The sequence below is a fragment of the Anser cygnoides genome, chromosome 3 (assembly GCF_040182565.1).
Source record: "Anser cygnoides isolate HZ-2024a breed goose chromosome 3, Taihu_goose_T2T_genome, whole genome shotgun sequence".
NCBI classification, from domain to species: domain Eukaryota; kingdom Metazoa; phylum Chordata; class Aves; order Anseriformes; family Anatidae; genus Anser; species Anser cygnoides.
This window is the reverse complement of record NC_089875.1, coordinates 91817427-91832804: the sequence shown is the minus strand read 5'-3', so window position 1 is coordinate 91832804 and position 15378 is coordinate 91817427. Positions and strand designations below refer to the sequence as shown.

Here is a 15378-nt window from a genome sequence, read left to right as displayed (position 1 = left end):
AAGTAGTCATTAGATACTGTTTGTGTGTGTCGCGTTACCACTGATGAAATCTGAGCAAGGTTGTTACATTTTCTGGGAAGTATCCTATTAAAAAACACACAAACAAACAAAAACACAACACTGTTTTCCTAGTGTTCCTGTCATACTGAAATGGTGAGAGGACTCTCCTGTTGGTGAAACCCACAGGCTTCTCCTTTACTGCCGTGATGGTCTTATTGATTACTTACAGATTGCATTTGTCCAGGGCCTTTCCATAGCATGTACTGGGGGATGGACAGAGGTAAGGATGATCAACTTCACTGCTGTACTTTCTGTGTTGGAAGAGAACAGGGTTAGTCTCTCTGCTATTCCAGTCCAGCAAACCATCAGACTTTGCAGTAAGTGTATCCTGTGTTCACCCTTCTTTTGCGGTATACTTCTAGATAGTCTGACAACTTAAGGGGTTGTACACTGTGAGCTATGGCTGGAAGATCAAGTATTCCGTTCTTAAGAATGCATTCTTAGACCATTTCTGAGGTTGCCACCAGACCTTCTCATTCTCCTTTACAGGGAGTTTGTTCTGTCCCTTTCCTTTCCTGAGCTTCTTGTAAATTTGAACAAACTGGGTTTGATTTGCCTCTGTATAGCTGAGATTTTTCTGTTTTCTGTGCTTCTTGTTTCACTTATCCAAGCAACTCAAGTCTTTTCCTTGTGTTTGCTCCTGGGTCTACAGTACCATGACAGTGAAGCTCCAAATTAAAACTTTATTTATGTCCTGGACACTAGGTAATGTACTCCTGTTTGTTTGATTGTGTTTTGTCTTGTGTTGTGTTTTGGTTAACATGGTGGTTTCATACTGATGGGCAGCTAAGTCCCACCATGCCATTCTCATAATCTCCCTCCTCTACAGAACAGAGAAAATATGATGGGGGGGAGGGGAACTCATGTTTTGAGGTAAGGAGCAGTCTAATTAAAGGAAAAAAAAATAAAATCAAAGGGCATGTGGAAGCAAAAGGAAGAAAAAAAAATTATTTAGCCCTGCCCCTTTTTAGACCATCAGCAAGCAATGTTCAGCCATGTCTTGGGAATCAGGGCCTCAGTACCCATAGCAGTTTCTTGGGAAGAGAGATGCTTTCCTATTGAGAGTTGTCCCTCACCCCACGCTTGTATTGCTGAGCATGATGCCATACAGTATGGAATATCCCTTTGGTCAGTTTGGATCAGCTGTTGTCATGCCCCCTACCCACGTTTTGCCCACCCCCAGCCTTTGGACAGGAGGGAGTTGGAGAGCTAGCCTTGATGCTGTACTAGCACTGCTCAGCAGTAGCCAGAACATCGGTGTGATACCAGTGCTTTTCTAGGTGTAAGTGCAAAGCACAGCACAGTATGGGCTGCTGTGGGGAAAGTTAACTCCATCCCAGCCAGACCCAGTACAGTTAACTGCAGGAAAATCTTTAAAAAGATGTACTTCTCTGGTAAATGTGGCGAGAACTTATCCTTGCTGCAGGTCTCTAATGTGATGCTTTCTGACATGGTAGACTACTTCCTAGAACTTAAGCACAGTAAGCAGCCTGAAGCAGTCAAGATGAACCTGCCAGCTCTGTTGGCATATTGTTTTAGGAATAGACCAGTCTCCGTGTACGAGGGTTTTTCTAGTTCTGAGAGAGAGTTTGCCACCATGGCATGTAGGAGAATACATATGTTATGGGTCCTACTAGCCCAAAAGCTCTTAGGCTTTTGAGGATGAGCTGATGGCAACATGTCTCAAAAGATATAAGCTGCTGAAGGTGAATGATTGGCTCTATTCTTGACCATTCCGTATTTGTCTGGTTTTTTTTTTTTTATTATTATTATTATGGAAATACTTTTTCTTCTTTCTCTACTACATTCTGTAAAATACAACTGAAGTTGCCAGAAATTTAATTCAGAAGATCCAGATGACTTACCAAACCAAAATACATTTTTGTCTGTTCCCCTGTAGCCAAGCTTCTAGAATAATTGCTTTATTTTAGTCCATAGTATAGATTTCATCGTGATGGTGATCATGCACCTATATTTGTTAAAGTACATTTTGTGAAATACTTGTAACTCCATTCACTTTTAATACCTGACTTTCAAATCGTTTAGCTTTACTGTTGTGTTTTTTGCATTATTTTTTCCAATCTAGATTATGAAGAGACATCCTAAAACATTAAATATTTTGAGTAAGCTCATTAAAATACCTTTTTTTTTTTTTTTGCACACTAAGCCTGTAGAGGTAGCGAAATATTCAATATGCTGTGCCTTTGCTACTGCACTGTGTGGTTACTCCCACAGTATACTACTAAAATAAACAGTTTAGACAGACTGAAAAGAGAAAGAAATGCTTATATGAATAAAAACAATGTTTATCATCACACAACTTAGATTTACATTCAAAGTCAGACCAGAGAAAAAAACTAAGTGTACGTTTCAAGAGCTCTACCAACTGTACAAGTGCTATTTGTACTTCCAAGAGTGATGAAGATGAGATTTGGTTCACGTGTGACTGTACAGTAGGTATCTGCAAAAGAATTGTTCCCTTTTTTGTTCACTTGCATCTATTTGTGGTGATGGCCAACAAATTATACACAAACTCACATATTTTATGATCTGGAAGACAACAGGACTAGAATATATAATGTTGTTTGTTGGTGGGTAGTGTTTTTCTCATTTAATGAGTTAAATCTGTAATCTGAAATCTGTAATTTCAGTTTTCTCAAGTCCATTAACAATGTGCTTTCTTCACGCTTTCAGAGTCTTAGCTGAGTCTGAAACCAAGCACTGACCATTTTGTTCTCATTAAATTTGATTATCCTTCTGCAGTAGAGTTTTCTTTTGTACAAGTCAGGAAATGATTAGCAAAAGGGTTCCCAAAATGTGATATGGATACCATTTGTGGTGTCAAAACAATGTGTTAACACTTCCTGAACTGCCTCCTTTGCATTGCCTGGTGGAAAGAGTTCTGTTTTCCCTTAATGGTGCCTGAGAAAGTGAATTTGAAAACGGCTATGAAACATGATACTCTTTTTGTTTTATTTTTTTATTTTATTTAAATAAGTGACTGTTGCAGAATTCAGAAGCTCAATAAAATGCATGGCTTAGAAATGGCCAGTGCTTTGTTTTCCAAATATATGCATTATTTGAAAGTTTTAAGGGGAAGAAAACAGACATGCAAGTACAGTGTGCATCTTCAGATTACTTTCAGAGGTAGTTTTAATACCCATCTCCATACTGAGTTATTCCAGGGTCAGATCTTCAGGGATAGCTTTTTTAGAACAAAATAGAGTAGCCAGTTGGAAGGGACCTGCAGAGATCATCAAGTCCAATTGCCTGGTCACTTCAGGGCTAAACAAAAATTAAAGCATATTATTAATTACATTATCCTAATGCCGCTTGAACACTGGAAACTTGTTAAATGTACATCCAGATCAAATTGTGTCATCATGAAGATCCTTGTGATCATTGAACTGCTTTCCCCATTGCTCCAACTAGACCATGGAAACCCTGTCTAGAACTTTACAAGGCCTGTTTAAGTTTGTAGAAGAGTCATGGACACATAGCCTATTATGCCAGTCCAGCATATGCTCCTAGAGCATCTTGCATTCACACAGGCATGCAAATCTGAAGAGACATTGGTGTTGAGCTTCCAGTGACATGGTCTTTTCCTTGCAGCTGTCTTGAAAGATCTCTGCACACAGTGTCTTCCACTTCTCATGTGCTGTACAGATCCTTGACAGGGGTCAAGGTATTTCCAACGTAGCTCATCAGCATCCCTGAAAAAGCTTCCAAAAATGCATGGGGAGCACTGGATATGTGCTGCTTAAAGCCATCTTCCTCATTTTGTCTGTTACTCAGTGTAATCCAATTTCTGAGCTCCTATCATCGCTAATCAGTTACATTTCAACATTTTTAGATCAAGTATGGTGATAATTTGTACAAGTTATACAGCTTCTGAAAAATTCCTCCGTTCCTTTACTTTGGAGTCTGCAACAAAGACTGAAGAGTATAATCAGTAGTATAGAAAGAAATATTTGACAACAGAAACATTTTCAAAGTATAAGGAAAATTATGAGCTCTATTAGCATAAGGCTGAAAAATTTCAATAGGAAACAAGGTGTAATTTTTTAAAAACGAGGTTTGATGGGCTAACAAGTAAATATTAAAAAGAGAGAGAGAGAGAGAGTGGCTTTACAGTTGGAAACTTTATTATCATTATATTAAAGCCTTGACTTTGAGAACTGCTGGCCGTCAGGTGGTTAGATCTCGTTTATTGCAGTAACAAATCTGGTATGTGTTTCCTGTGTTCTTTTTGTGTTTTCAGTGATATCTTTGAGTATAATTAATGCACATCTGATTTTAAGACATAAATGTATGTGAAAAGAGTAGTTCTCTATAGCTTTCTGATTCATGAATACACTCTCTAAAAATCCTGCTGGGCAAACACTTTAGACCACTATGTTTTCCAAAACTTGCTTCATTGCTTCAGCATGTATATTTCTTGCTCTGCTCTCTCTTTAACATTACAAGGATGTGTTTTGAATAGCCTTTGATCATAAATTTGATTCCAGAGAGCTGTCTGCTGTGCTGACTTATTTTTGCCTTATTAGGTGATTTTTGCAGTTCACAACTGCAGGAACTGTTGAGCTCCCTGGTTTTTCAGCTCCTAAAGTTACACGGCAGCAGTACGGTCGGATTCTTGCTAGCGAGCTGCGGGGCACCAGATTCCATCGCGTGCGGCGGCGCCGCTTGGTGCTGTTTCCATTCTGGAGAGAATGGTGCTAGTGACTGCTTTTGGGCGTGTGCTGCTAGTGAGCAGACTTCATCCTGCATTAAAGAATTGTTGTTTTTTGAGGAAAAAAAGCCTGTTTTGGTCCATTAGCTAACCCGTCGCATTTTCTTCTGCCCTCTCCTAGTTTCTGTCAGAATCAGATCGGTCTCAGTAGGACAAAAGTACAAACTGTATTTGGGAAGCCAGACGCTAATGCTTGTATTGCTCAGCATCAAAGCAATAGACCAGTGTCACTGTGGTGAGATAAGAGTGGGGGCAGAAGGGGGGGGCTCTGGTATTTGAAAGGAAATTTTCATAACCAGAAAAATGTGGCCAGTCACATGGGCTCTGCAGGCAGTGACTGCTATTGTTATGTGAGGTGTGGCCAAAGAAACCAAAGGTCACCATTCATTTTATAGGGGTCTGGGCTGCTGGGAGCAAAAGGGACCGTGGCATGCTGCCATGTAGAAGAGGCTTTTGTTAGTTTGTTACATAACATGGAAGTAAAAAATAATGCAGTCGTTAAATAATGCAGTCATTAAATGCAGCTTTTTGTTCCTTAATCAGAGATTCATGAATACTCCAGCTTTGAGTCTGCATGGCTCTGGTGTGCTTAACTGCATTTGAGAAGGCTGAGTCAGGACCTTGCAGACTTTGAATGGGAGGGGGGAGGTTTAAGGAGTTTTCTTCAATTGTTTTTTTCAATTATATTTTTAAGCTGTTTTTGTGAGGTTTCTGTAGCACATGGTGTTACATTTTCATGATTTTTTTTTCATTCAGGTAGAGACTGGAAATCTTATAACTACTATTCTCGGTTGTTGCCATCTCATAAGGTAGGGCTTTAAGAAAAATACCAGCTATTGCCAGACTTGAAATCATAAAAGTTGGCAGCAGTGTGTTGCCGGAGATAGACTAATCAGGACGGAAGGAACTTTCTGCTGTACTGCAGTGCTGTACTACTTTTCTGACACATTCTGCTTACTTGTGTTTATTTTCTTTTGAGAAATTAGTGAACTTTACTAAATATAACACTTCAAACCCAATGAATTATTGATTTGTAGTAGAATAACTTAAAAACAATGACGTATGTTACTGTTACTAATTTAATTTATATATAACATTATACTCTGCCTGATTAACAACAACTGTAGTTCCTGAAAAAGTAGCTCCTGAAATTAAAAAAAAAAATTGTTAGCCTGATGTAATAGAAAATTTATATGTAGTACAAATTGTATGGAGCTTAGAGTACTGTTTGGACTAGTGACTATTAACTATTAGCTCTTTGCCCTTTTTTTGGTGGATGAGGTATATCAGTCATATAATTATTTTAAATCCAGCTCACTTGGATTTTTAATGTCAACAAACATACTTTCTCCCCCCAAAATGTAAAAGTTATAATGTAGGTTTTATATTCCAAATTCCATGTAAGTTGCTTTTTATTTTCATTCATAGATACCAAGCTGTTGGATATGCAAACTTATTTATCCATACAGTAAAATCATTCACAGGTACAGAAGAACAGGGTGTACTCCTTAAATTGCCATGGCTAGTCGGTATTTCTCAACACCTAAGATTCATACTGCATGCTTCAAGCCTGAATCGATCAGATCAATGTGACGTGCTGAGGCTGGGCCAAGTCTTGTCTAATCAGCAGTCAGCACTGTTGCTCTGGCATGAGGCTCCCAAAAATAGAAACATAAGAAGTCAAACAAGTAAGTGGAAGGGCACTAAAAGAAAAAGTGCTGCTAATTCCACTGTTGACTTTCTGTCTAATGGATTCTTGTTCCCAGGCCGGGCTAAGTAAAGCAACTGGCGTGGGGTGTGTTTCTGCAGATGGCTCAGCAGTGACACACACAGCCCAGCTGGTTGACAGGTGTTTGATTTGTATTTAAAAGCACCTCACACAGGACGGATTTTTTTCACAGATACCGAGAAGCTAGTCAGCTGATGCTTTTTGTTCAGAGTTTACTCCCCTTTCACTATTCTCCCTCTTTGTTGTGAATGGTAGTTCTTCTGTTTCTCCTTAAAAATGATGGTAATACAGTTTTAGTCTGTTAAAAAAAATAAAAAACAAAAAAATTCCCTCAGACACTAAATGGGAGAAATTAATCCATGCTAATTTTATTTAATAGTTGGAACCTGCTACCTTTACATGTGGAAGATGCACATTTTCTCTATAGCTCCTGCCAATAGGGTTTCAAGAAATGTTTATTTAGCTGTCCATTTGTCACAATGCACATTCCCACATAGAACAGGGATGGAAGGAGAATGCAAGACTTCTGGGTATGGCAGTTACATACTGTGTTTGCCTCTTCCCTTAACATAAGAAAGTCTTGGGACTTTCTTGTACAGAGTCTTGCATAAGCCTGGAGTGAAAGAAATTCCCTGCCCAGAAAGGTGTACAGTACTGATGAGATACAGCCAGGGCTATGAGGGAAGAGTGAAGGTCAGGAAAGTACTTAATGGATGAGAATAAAAAGTGTACAATGCTAATCCTTACTGCTTTTATTGTAAGCTACACACAAGACTCTGTATAACTGAAGAGAGATTGTCTCAATTGTAGTCTGTTTAATTCAGTTTAAGGTTTTTGTTCAAATAACGGTGAGTGGAAGAAATGATGATCTTTGTGACATTTGTTAGTCACTGCCATAGCAAGCAACTCTTCTGGCCAAACCAGCATTGGAAATAGTAGAGTATCAGGATGCTCTTATAAATAATCTTTGATTAATGTGAACTCTCAGAATCTTAGGCAATAGCATCTGTAACATAACAGTGACTATGAGCAGTTTGTCTTTTTTTCCCCCTCTATTTTTCTTCATAATTTAGTCTGAGCAATTTGTTTTCTGGTTTTCAAATCTATGAGGTGGAAGGAGATGAGACTTAAGGAACCGTTAACAAAAATAAATGGATCTTTGCAGTGATGAGGTTATAATACCAGCGTTGTGAAATAGCCAGAAGAAATACCAGACTATAGAATGTAGTTTTCTGGCAGTATATCTGCTAAACTTAAGAAGAATGAGAAAGGAATGCAGCCAGAGAAATGGCTGTCAGAGTAATGTTGATTCTCTAAATAAACAATGTTTTTTAGTGAAAGGATGATTAAAAACTCTTTGTGTAGACTCTATGTCCCTTGGATAGTGGACTAGCTCCTTTTGTCAGGCATCCCAGAAGTAGGGATAGGCTAATAAGCATCCAAGAGGTCAAGAAAAAGGGCTGAAAGGAAAAGTTACAACTTTGCTAGGCTGAGATGCAGCTGTACCCATCAAAGCTGCATGGAACTGATAGCAGGAAGATATACATGGACTTATCTTTAGGAAGCAGTTCCCTGTGGTTCCTGTGCTGACATAAGATTGATTGATACCTGGATTCACAGGTGGGAGAACTGTCTGCTGGAATTCTAAGTATATTGACTTTATAGCCTCTTAAATCCAAATACTAGTCCACTTCCAAAATATATCAAATGTCGAAAGTGAAGAGAGAGATTTCTTAAGAAAGTATTACACTTCTAAGTGTAAATGGAGACAGGGAAACTGTATCTTGAACTACTTTACTCATCAATAGTTGACAGGAGGTTTGCAGCTATGCAAGCAAACCAACATGTGGTACTTCAGAACAAATACTGAGCTGAGTTAGTTCCTAGATTAGAAAGTCCAGTCCATATGCTATCTATTTATTTTTGATTCACCTTTAATCTGTAATTTTGGTGCTGCTTTTGTGCATTTTATAGCTGTATTGTTAGATGTTAGACTGGTTGATGGTCTGTGGACAGATCTTTGTTAGTGTAAACTGGCATTTGTACCAGCTGAGAATCTCCCTCCTGAATATATGGAAATAGATTAATATATATGGAAATATATGGCATATATATTGCATAACTTCCAGGTTATGGAAATTAATATTGTAAGATTTTTTCTTTCTTTTTTTTTTTATTTCCTGCATTAAAGAATAGCCTCTCACCTATAAGAGGTTGACCACTGTAGTTTACCTCAGTGCACCAATTATTATGGTAAATATAATAGTCATAATAATTTTATTATTTTAAAAAGTCTGCAGTGATTCATTAGGTTCAGAGAATGCCTTTTAGCTGATAATTAACGTTATTGCATTTCAAATATTATTTTAGCAAGGTCAATTAGATGAATTTGCAGTTCCGTTGAAAATTTAATAGGGTTTAGATTTGTTTTAAGGCTGTGTTATGGCTGGGTTAACATTAAATCAATAGATGGTGTATAAGTCCAGGCAATTTTTCTTTTGACAGATCTACTGTAAAGGAAAAAATGTAGTTATAAAAATCTATCAGCTGTCCACGAGTACAAGATCACTTCCATTTTTTTTTCTATTGTGTTGTCTTAGATGATAGAACTATCCAACTGGCTAGACTTAATTTTCTGAACTGTTCGTCCATAAGAATCTATGAATCTTTCAGAATCTTTTGCAGACAGAAGCCTATTTTCTTATTCTCAGTACTCTACAGGAAATGTTTTCATGCTCTTCACATGCATTTTCTTTATGCTCTCTGTATGGTGTCATAGGTCAACTGAGCAGGATTGTTTTGAAGCTCATGTTCAATTCATGTTGTCACTACATTTTTAAATAACAGTGGGAAAAATATATTAAACATTACCCATATCTGTCAGTAGTAAACTATGTTGTGCTTCTTACCTTTCTTAGCTAAGGGGTGTAACTGGGTGATGAGCCATTAAAAAAGGTGTTAGTTGGGTCATTTGATGCAGTCTGAAAAGCAGAGAGACAAAAAATGGTAAAAGCCCTTCAGGGGGGCTAGAACACAGTGAGGCAGAATAAGGAGCAGCTGCCCCATTCCACTGCTCTTTGGCACTGTGTGGAGCTTTACTCTGGCTTGTAATGCTCCATCATTACGGCCTCCGAGGGCTCTGCAGACACTAATGAATTTCCTCTTAAAAATACTGTAGGAGGGAGAGAAGGAGAATAAGGTATAAATCACCTGTTGGAGGTTACATAAAACAGAGGCACAGCTGGGAACCAAACATAAGCTACATGAGGTCCTGGTTATGTGCTGATAATACGGTCAGCTTTTATTTTTCTCCTCTGTTTTGTTGTTAAGTTCCTTGCAGTCCAGTTCTGTTCTTCTTGAAATCAGTGGCAATTATGAATGGTGACTGGAAGCATGTCTTCTGGAGTGAGGAATCAGTTCTTGATGAGGAATGTCAAGAAGAGAAAGAAGGCAGTAGGCACTTCTCTAAGGACGTGTGATAGCAGTGAACACCACTCGTATTTGTCAAAAGCATAAAGAACATCTACTGACAGTGGAGTTTCTGCTTCTGCTGATACTTTTGTTAATGGTATAAAAACCTCTATTTGACATTTATCATAAAGGTTTCAGGCAGTTTCTTATCAATTTTCTAAAGAAAAGGAAAGGCAACATACAGGTCTATAGTTGTGCTGTGATGCATGAAAATAAGTGAAGCGGTCCTTTCATCCCAGGTTTTTCAGAATAACTTCTCTGACTTCTCTTGTATGAAAATAATTTTTGGAGTAAAATACAGAAACAAACTTCTGATTTATGTCATGCGTTTGTAAAATATGCATGCTTTATGTATTTGAATATAGAAACTGTGGTAGTTGTGCACTTTTAGCACATGCTAATAGAAAAATAAAAAAGGAAACAATGCCAAGTAGAAAGCGTGTAGTCTGGAGTAAGGAGCCCTCTGATCATGTTCTCTGGAGTCCTAAGCTGCTTCTACCTGCTTATTAATTAGTTTGCCTGCAAAGGACTGAAGCCTAAGTTTTCAAATGTCAAGTATGCAGTATATTAACTTCTAGGTGACATGAATGCCTGAATCAGTCAGCCTTGTCCCAAAGATGGGTATCAGGAAGGGCTAGAAATGAGGAAAATTGATGCCTCCTGGACTCAGGTTATGTCATTCTTGTTGGGCTGTTCTCATTTGCTCTTCTCATGAGCAGCTACACAGAAAAGCCACAGGAGCCTTAGCCACTAGGACACGAGGACACGCAAGTTCCCTTACCAGCCCTCACCCCTGTGGCTGAACCATGGAGTACCAGCTGTGCTGAGGTTGCTGTGGACGCAGAAGAGAAAAAAGGACACTTACCGTTTACCTGTCACCAGCTCTTTCTTCACTAGGTTATTTGAAGGGAGAATCTTATGCTTGCTTACATGGATCACGTTTGCATAAAGGAGAGCTCTGATTTGGGCCTTTGCAGCCCAGCAAGTGCTGAGCACTGGTAGTTCAGCAGTAACCAAGTGGGAACAAAAGGATCACTAGACGCAGTGAAACCAGGGTGTCATAATGTTTAGCACAAGCTTCCTGACATGACAAGTCCTGGAGATTCACAGGGCAAGTCTTAGTATATTTTTATGAATATGTTTATAAATAATTAATATTTTATCGGGTAGTTCTAGCCATTAAAATGAGCCCGCTTAGAGAAACAAGGAAATACTCCAGTAGGCTAAGGGAGATGTCATCTAATGGAGTATAATTGGTGTGGGATTGTTATTTATTAAAGGGAAAGCTCTGACCCTGTTGGTGGTTCTTGACTCACTCTGTACGTGTTACAAGGGGGAGGATGTTGATAGAGCCCTGTGATAGCACATTGTTGAACATTCCGCTCCATTTCTGCAATGCTAAAAATAGTTGTCCTCATTTTAAAACACCGGGCTATTAGATTATTCCAAGGGTCTGGCGTACTCAGGGTAATGGAAGGCACATATCCATAAATTATCAAAACAGTAAGTAGCATTTGACCGTGCTGATTTTACTTCTATTAAGATGAGTTTCCTTGCTAGTAACCCTGAAGTAGCAGGTCTATTCTGTAAATCAAGCTCCTGGCAGTGCCCCAGTAAATTTTAAAATAAAAGAAAAACTGCCTGTTGAGGATGGAGAAGCATCTGTTGTTTTTTTTTTTTGTCTTGTTTTGTTTTGTTTTCCATTCACAGAAATCATATCTGTAAAACGAGTATTTAAAGTATTTTACAGTAATTGTCTTTCCCAACCACGAGGAGAATCTCACAAAGTTCCAGTACATTTGACGTTATAAACTGTGCTAATGCCTGAGAGGTTTTAAATAGCAGTACACATTCTAAATCATTGATACAAGTTTCTCTCAACTCTTCTTTTTCTTATGATTAGTAGACACCTAATTCATGTTTGAATGCACCATACTGTTTGGTAGTACAAATAACCAATACACTTAATATAGCTCAGATACTTGCATATTAAGTATCATGTCTCTTTTTTTTTATAAGTTCGAAAGTCTCTTATTTATAAGGAAAAATAACAAAATATGGAAGACAAGGTATAAAAATTCTTAGAAAAATAATATGCATTCTAAAGTAGTTGCTAAGCACATAGATATTGCAACTTATTGTATCTTGAAAACCTTTAGCTGTAGAGAGAATCTCTAATTTAATAGGGTGTTGCAGTGCAAGTAAAAACTGCAGAATCAATAAATGATAGATACATTGAGAACCTGATTATACATACACTGCACGGTTCCAGAATAGTAAAGCAGCCACAATATTAATCATTCTAGATTTAATAAGAATCAATATTGATGTGGAAGATTATTTTTGCATTATACTGTTGAATGAATAATCATTTGCAGAACACTGATTAACCAGTGCAAGACAAAACATCTATGCCTTGTCTTCATAAAAACAAACAAACAACAACAACAAAAAAAAGACAGGGAATGTGTGCTGTTTTTTTTCTAGTTTATAATGATCTAGAATAGCAGTGAAGATAAAATATTATCTGGTAACTATTATATTGCAAAGAACTTTTCTGAATTCATGTTGTAAATTTGGAGAAAATGAAAGACTAAGGATTACTTGTGGTGATTAATTAGAATTTTTCCCCAGCATGCTAGCATCTATTTTTACAGAGGGGAGCTGTAAGGAAGATGTTGGAAACTGTACCATGAGTAGAGTTAGAAAAATGCCATTTTAACAGGCTATTTTAAGCCATAATTTAATAGTTATATACCATGAGTGCTTTGTATTTATTTGTTTAATTACTTGTATCATTTAGATGAATAATTATTCTTTTATTGTCTCTTTGTGTTGTACAGAGAGAGTGGAGTTCTTTCTTTGTCTCTGTTTATTCTTGTTTGTGTCTGTGAGGCATTTATCTTCCACTTGGCTTCGAGTCAAACAAGTGAACTTTCAAAACTTTTTTTGTTGCTGAATTCTTGCTTGGCTAGAAAACTGAACTGGGTGGTGTGTGAGTTAGTAGGGCAATGAATGGAATGGAGAAAGCATTTGATTTTAGATTCCTTTAATAAGCCTTCTAAGATCTCACTTGAAGTCAAAGGAGTATGGATGAATTTATCAAACAGAACTTAGCTCAGCAACTTCAGATTTATTGCAACCAAAATTAATGTACTTCACAGTGGCATAATTCATAAATCTGTAAATGGAGGATGGTTCTTAGCTTTCAGTGGTATAGCCTCGTCCTCACTAGGTCTGTAATTGTCTAACCAGCTTTGCTGAGAAGTGGAAAAATAAATGGTTGCAATATCTTATACTCTAATACTATGTGAGATATTACTAGTTTTTTGACTATACCCATGTTACATGCAGGATTTATTTTTCTGTAGCTTTTAATTCAAATCTATTGTTTGTTTCTCTTTTGTTTTAAATTTTCTTCTGCTCAACTAGTCTTAATTCAGATACCAAATATTGTATGATGATGTTAATCAGCATGTACAGTTACATTTTAAAAACATTTCTGATAAACAAGGTGCTTATTTGTATCTATGTTCAGTTGCCACGCATAAGTCCTAAGCATCCGGTCTCGAATGGAATTTAGAAACCAAATCATATTCTTAATTTTCATGAGTAGCACATGAAAGAAAGATGTTTGAGGGGGAAGAGGGATGTGACTAACAGCTGTACAGCTGACTTACTGTGCTTTTATAAAATCTCAGGTAGAGGAGGCAGTAATTTGACAACATAAATTTTTGGTGGTCAGAGCATTCACTTAGGAAGATTCACTTAGGCCAGATTTTTGCCTGCTTGGTTGCACCGGATCAAGGCATAGCATTTCATCTAGTGGAGTAGGCTGGGCACTCCCCTAAAGACAGGGAGGAGGTCTGAAATTTCCCTTTGACTGAGTAAAGCCTAGAAACCGGCATCCTGCTTCATATGTACTGTAATTGTAGGTAATTCTATGAAACATGAATGACCATATCACCTCTGCCTGTGTTTTTCAATGGGCACAGCTGTGGTTGTGGTGATCTCAGTGCTGACAAAATGGGAAAAGTAAGTTCTGTGCATCCCTGGATGTAACATTTTGTAAGATGGAGGAGGCAGAGCTGCTTCTCCCAGATGTGTCATGTGTAGGATAGCACCACACCACTCAGCTCACAGGTAGCAGCAGAAATACATTTTAATTGTAGATCCCTCTGGGCTCAAGCACCTAATAAGTATGAGGGAGAGGATGGAAATTGTAGCACCCTTGCTAAGTCTTTAGGTACTTGGATAGTATGCAAGTGTTTTTCTAATTCATTTTTTTTTTCCTGAATCATGACCTGAAATAAAAGTAAGGAAAGATTTTCACATAATCCAAACTCTCTGATCTTCTTGTGGCTTAGTCATTTGAAGCAGTCTGCAGCTACATCTGCTGCATGGTTAGATAACCTGTAATTGTTAATTGTCTGATATTTTGGATATGAAATGTATTTTAACCAAATACAAATCAACAGACATAAATGACCCTAGAAATCAATTCAACAACTCTGTTCAAAAAGAATGAGAAGGAAATACATCTCCATTTTTTTCCCTCTTAATTTAGCTCAGTCTTGAGTTAGGTCTGAAAAAATGATGGTTATGTATATTTTGTTTCAGGGGGAACCTGGCTTACTGGGTGTTCCTGGCATACCTGGTCTTACTGGTTCCAAGGTAAATTAAATAAATAAATAAAATAATACTTTTTTTTTTTTTGTGGTTTTACTCTCAACATCCTTTTTGCTAGCCCTCCAGTATCTACATGAATTGTATTTGAATTATATATACTGTTTTGGACTTGGACTTTGGACATGACAAAGGCATCATGTTATACAACTTCACTATCAGCTGCTCTCTCACAAGAGAAGAGGCACGAGGTATAGTGGCACAGACATGCCCACCAGTGTTACTGTGCATTAAGAGCAGTTGTCTAGGTCTCAGAACTGTGCAGGGTCTTTATAGCCATGAGATACACAGATCCAAGAATGTGAAATGTGGGTGTCATGATCTCAGCACAATGAGATGAGGGAAGCAGTGCGTTTTGTACTCTTCCATTTTAATCTTTTGCTCCTCTCTGGAGGTGGAATACTGTAGGAAGGCCAGAACTTGCAAAAAGATGCATATGCAATTCAGAGTTTACTGGTAATATTTCTTAAAGTTTTCTGGCCCTTTTCATGATCAGATTTTGTTTTCTGTTGGTTGGAGCTGTGCAACATGAGAATTTTGTAACATTCAAATTTTTTGAAGTAATTTAGCTGTGGCTAATGTAGGCTGAAATTTTTAATGTTGTCAAATGGAAATTACCTAATCTTCTTTCCCTACATTTTTGTTGACTGCATTTCTTATTTTCTCTAATTGGATTATTTTAATTTTTTTTAAGTGTGGG

The 15378-nt window shown here is 37.7% G+C and overlaps 1 protein-coding gene across 13 annotated transcripts in view; it reads left to right on the top strand.

Annotated features, from left to right (window-relative positions):
• The window catches only part of COL19A1 (collagen type XIX alpha 1 chain), a 202718-nt gene that overhangs the window by 53242 nt on the left and 134098 nt on the right, over nt 1–15378 (top strand). For 9 of the 13 annotated variants that reach the window (XM_048077444.2, XM_048077445.2, XM_013172193.3 and 6 more), the window contains one exon: nt 14613–14666. The exons of the other annotated variants lie outside the window; for them this stretch is intronic. In XM_048077444.2, coding sequence (XP_047933401.2) covers nt 14613–14666 — 54 coding nt within the window. The remainder of the gene's footprint in view (nt 1–14612; nt 14667–15378) is intronic. 13 annotated transcript variants of the gene reach the window in all.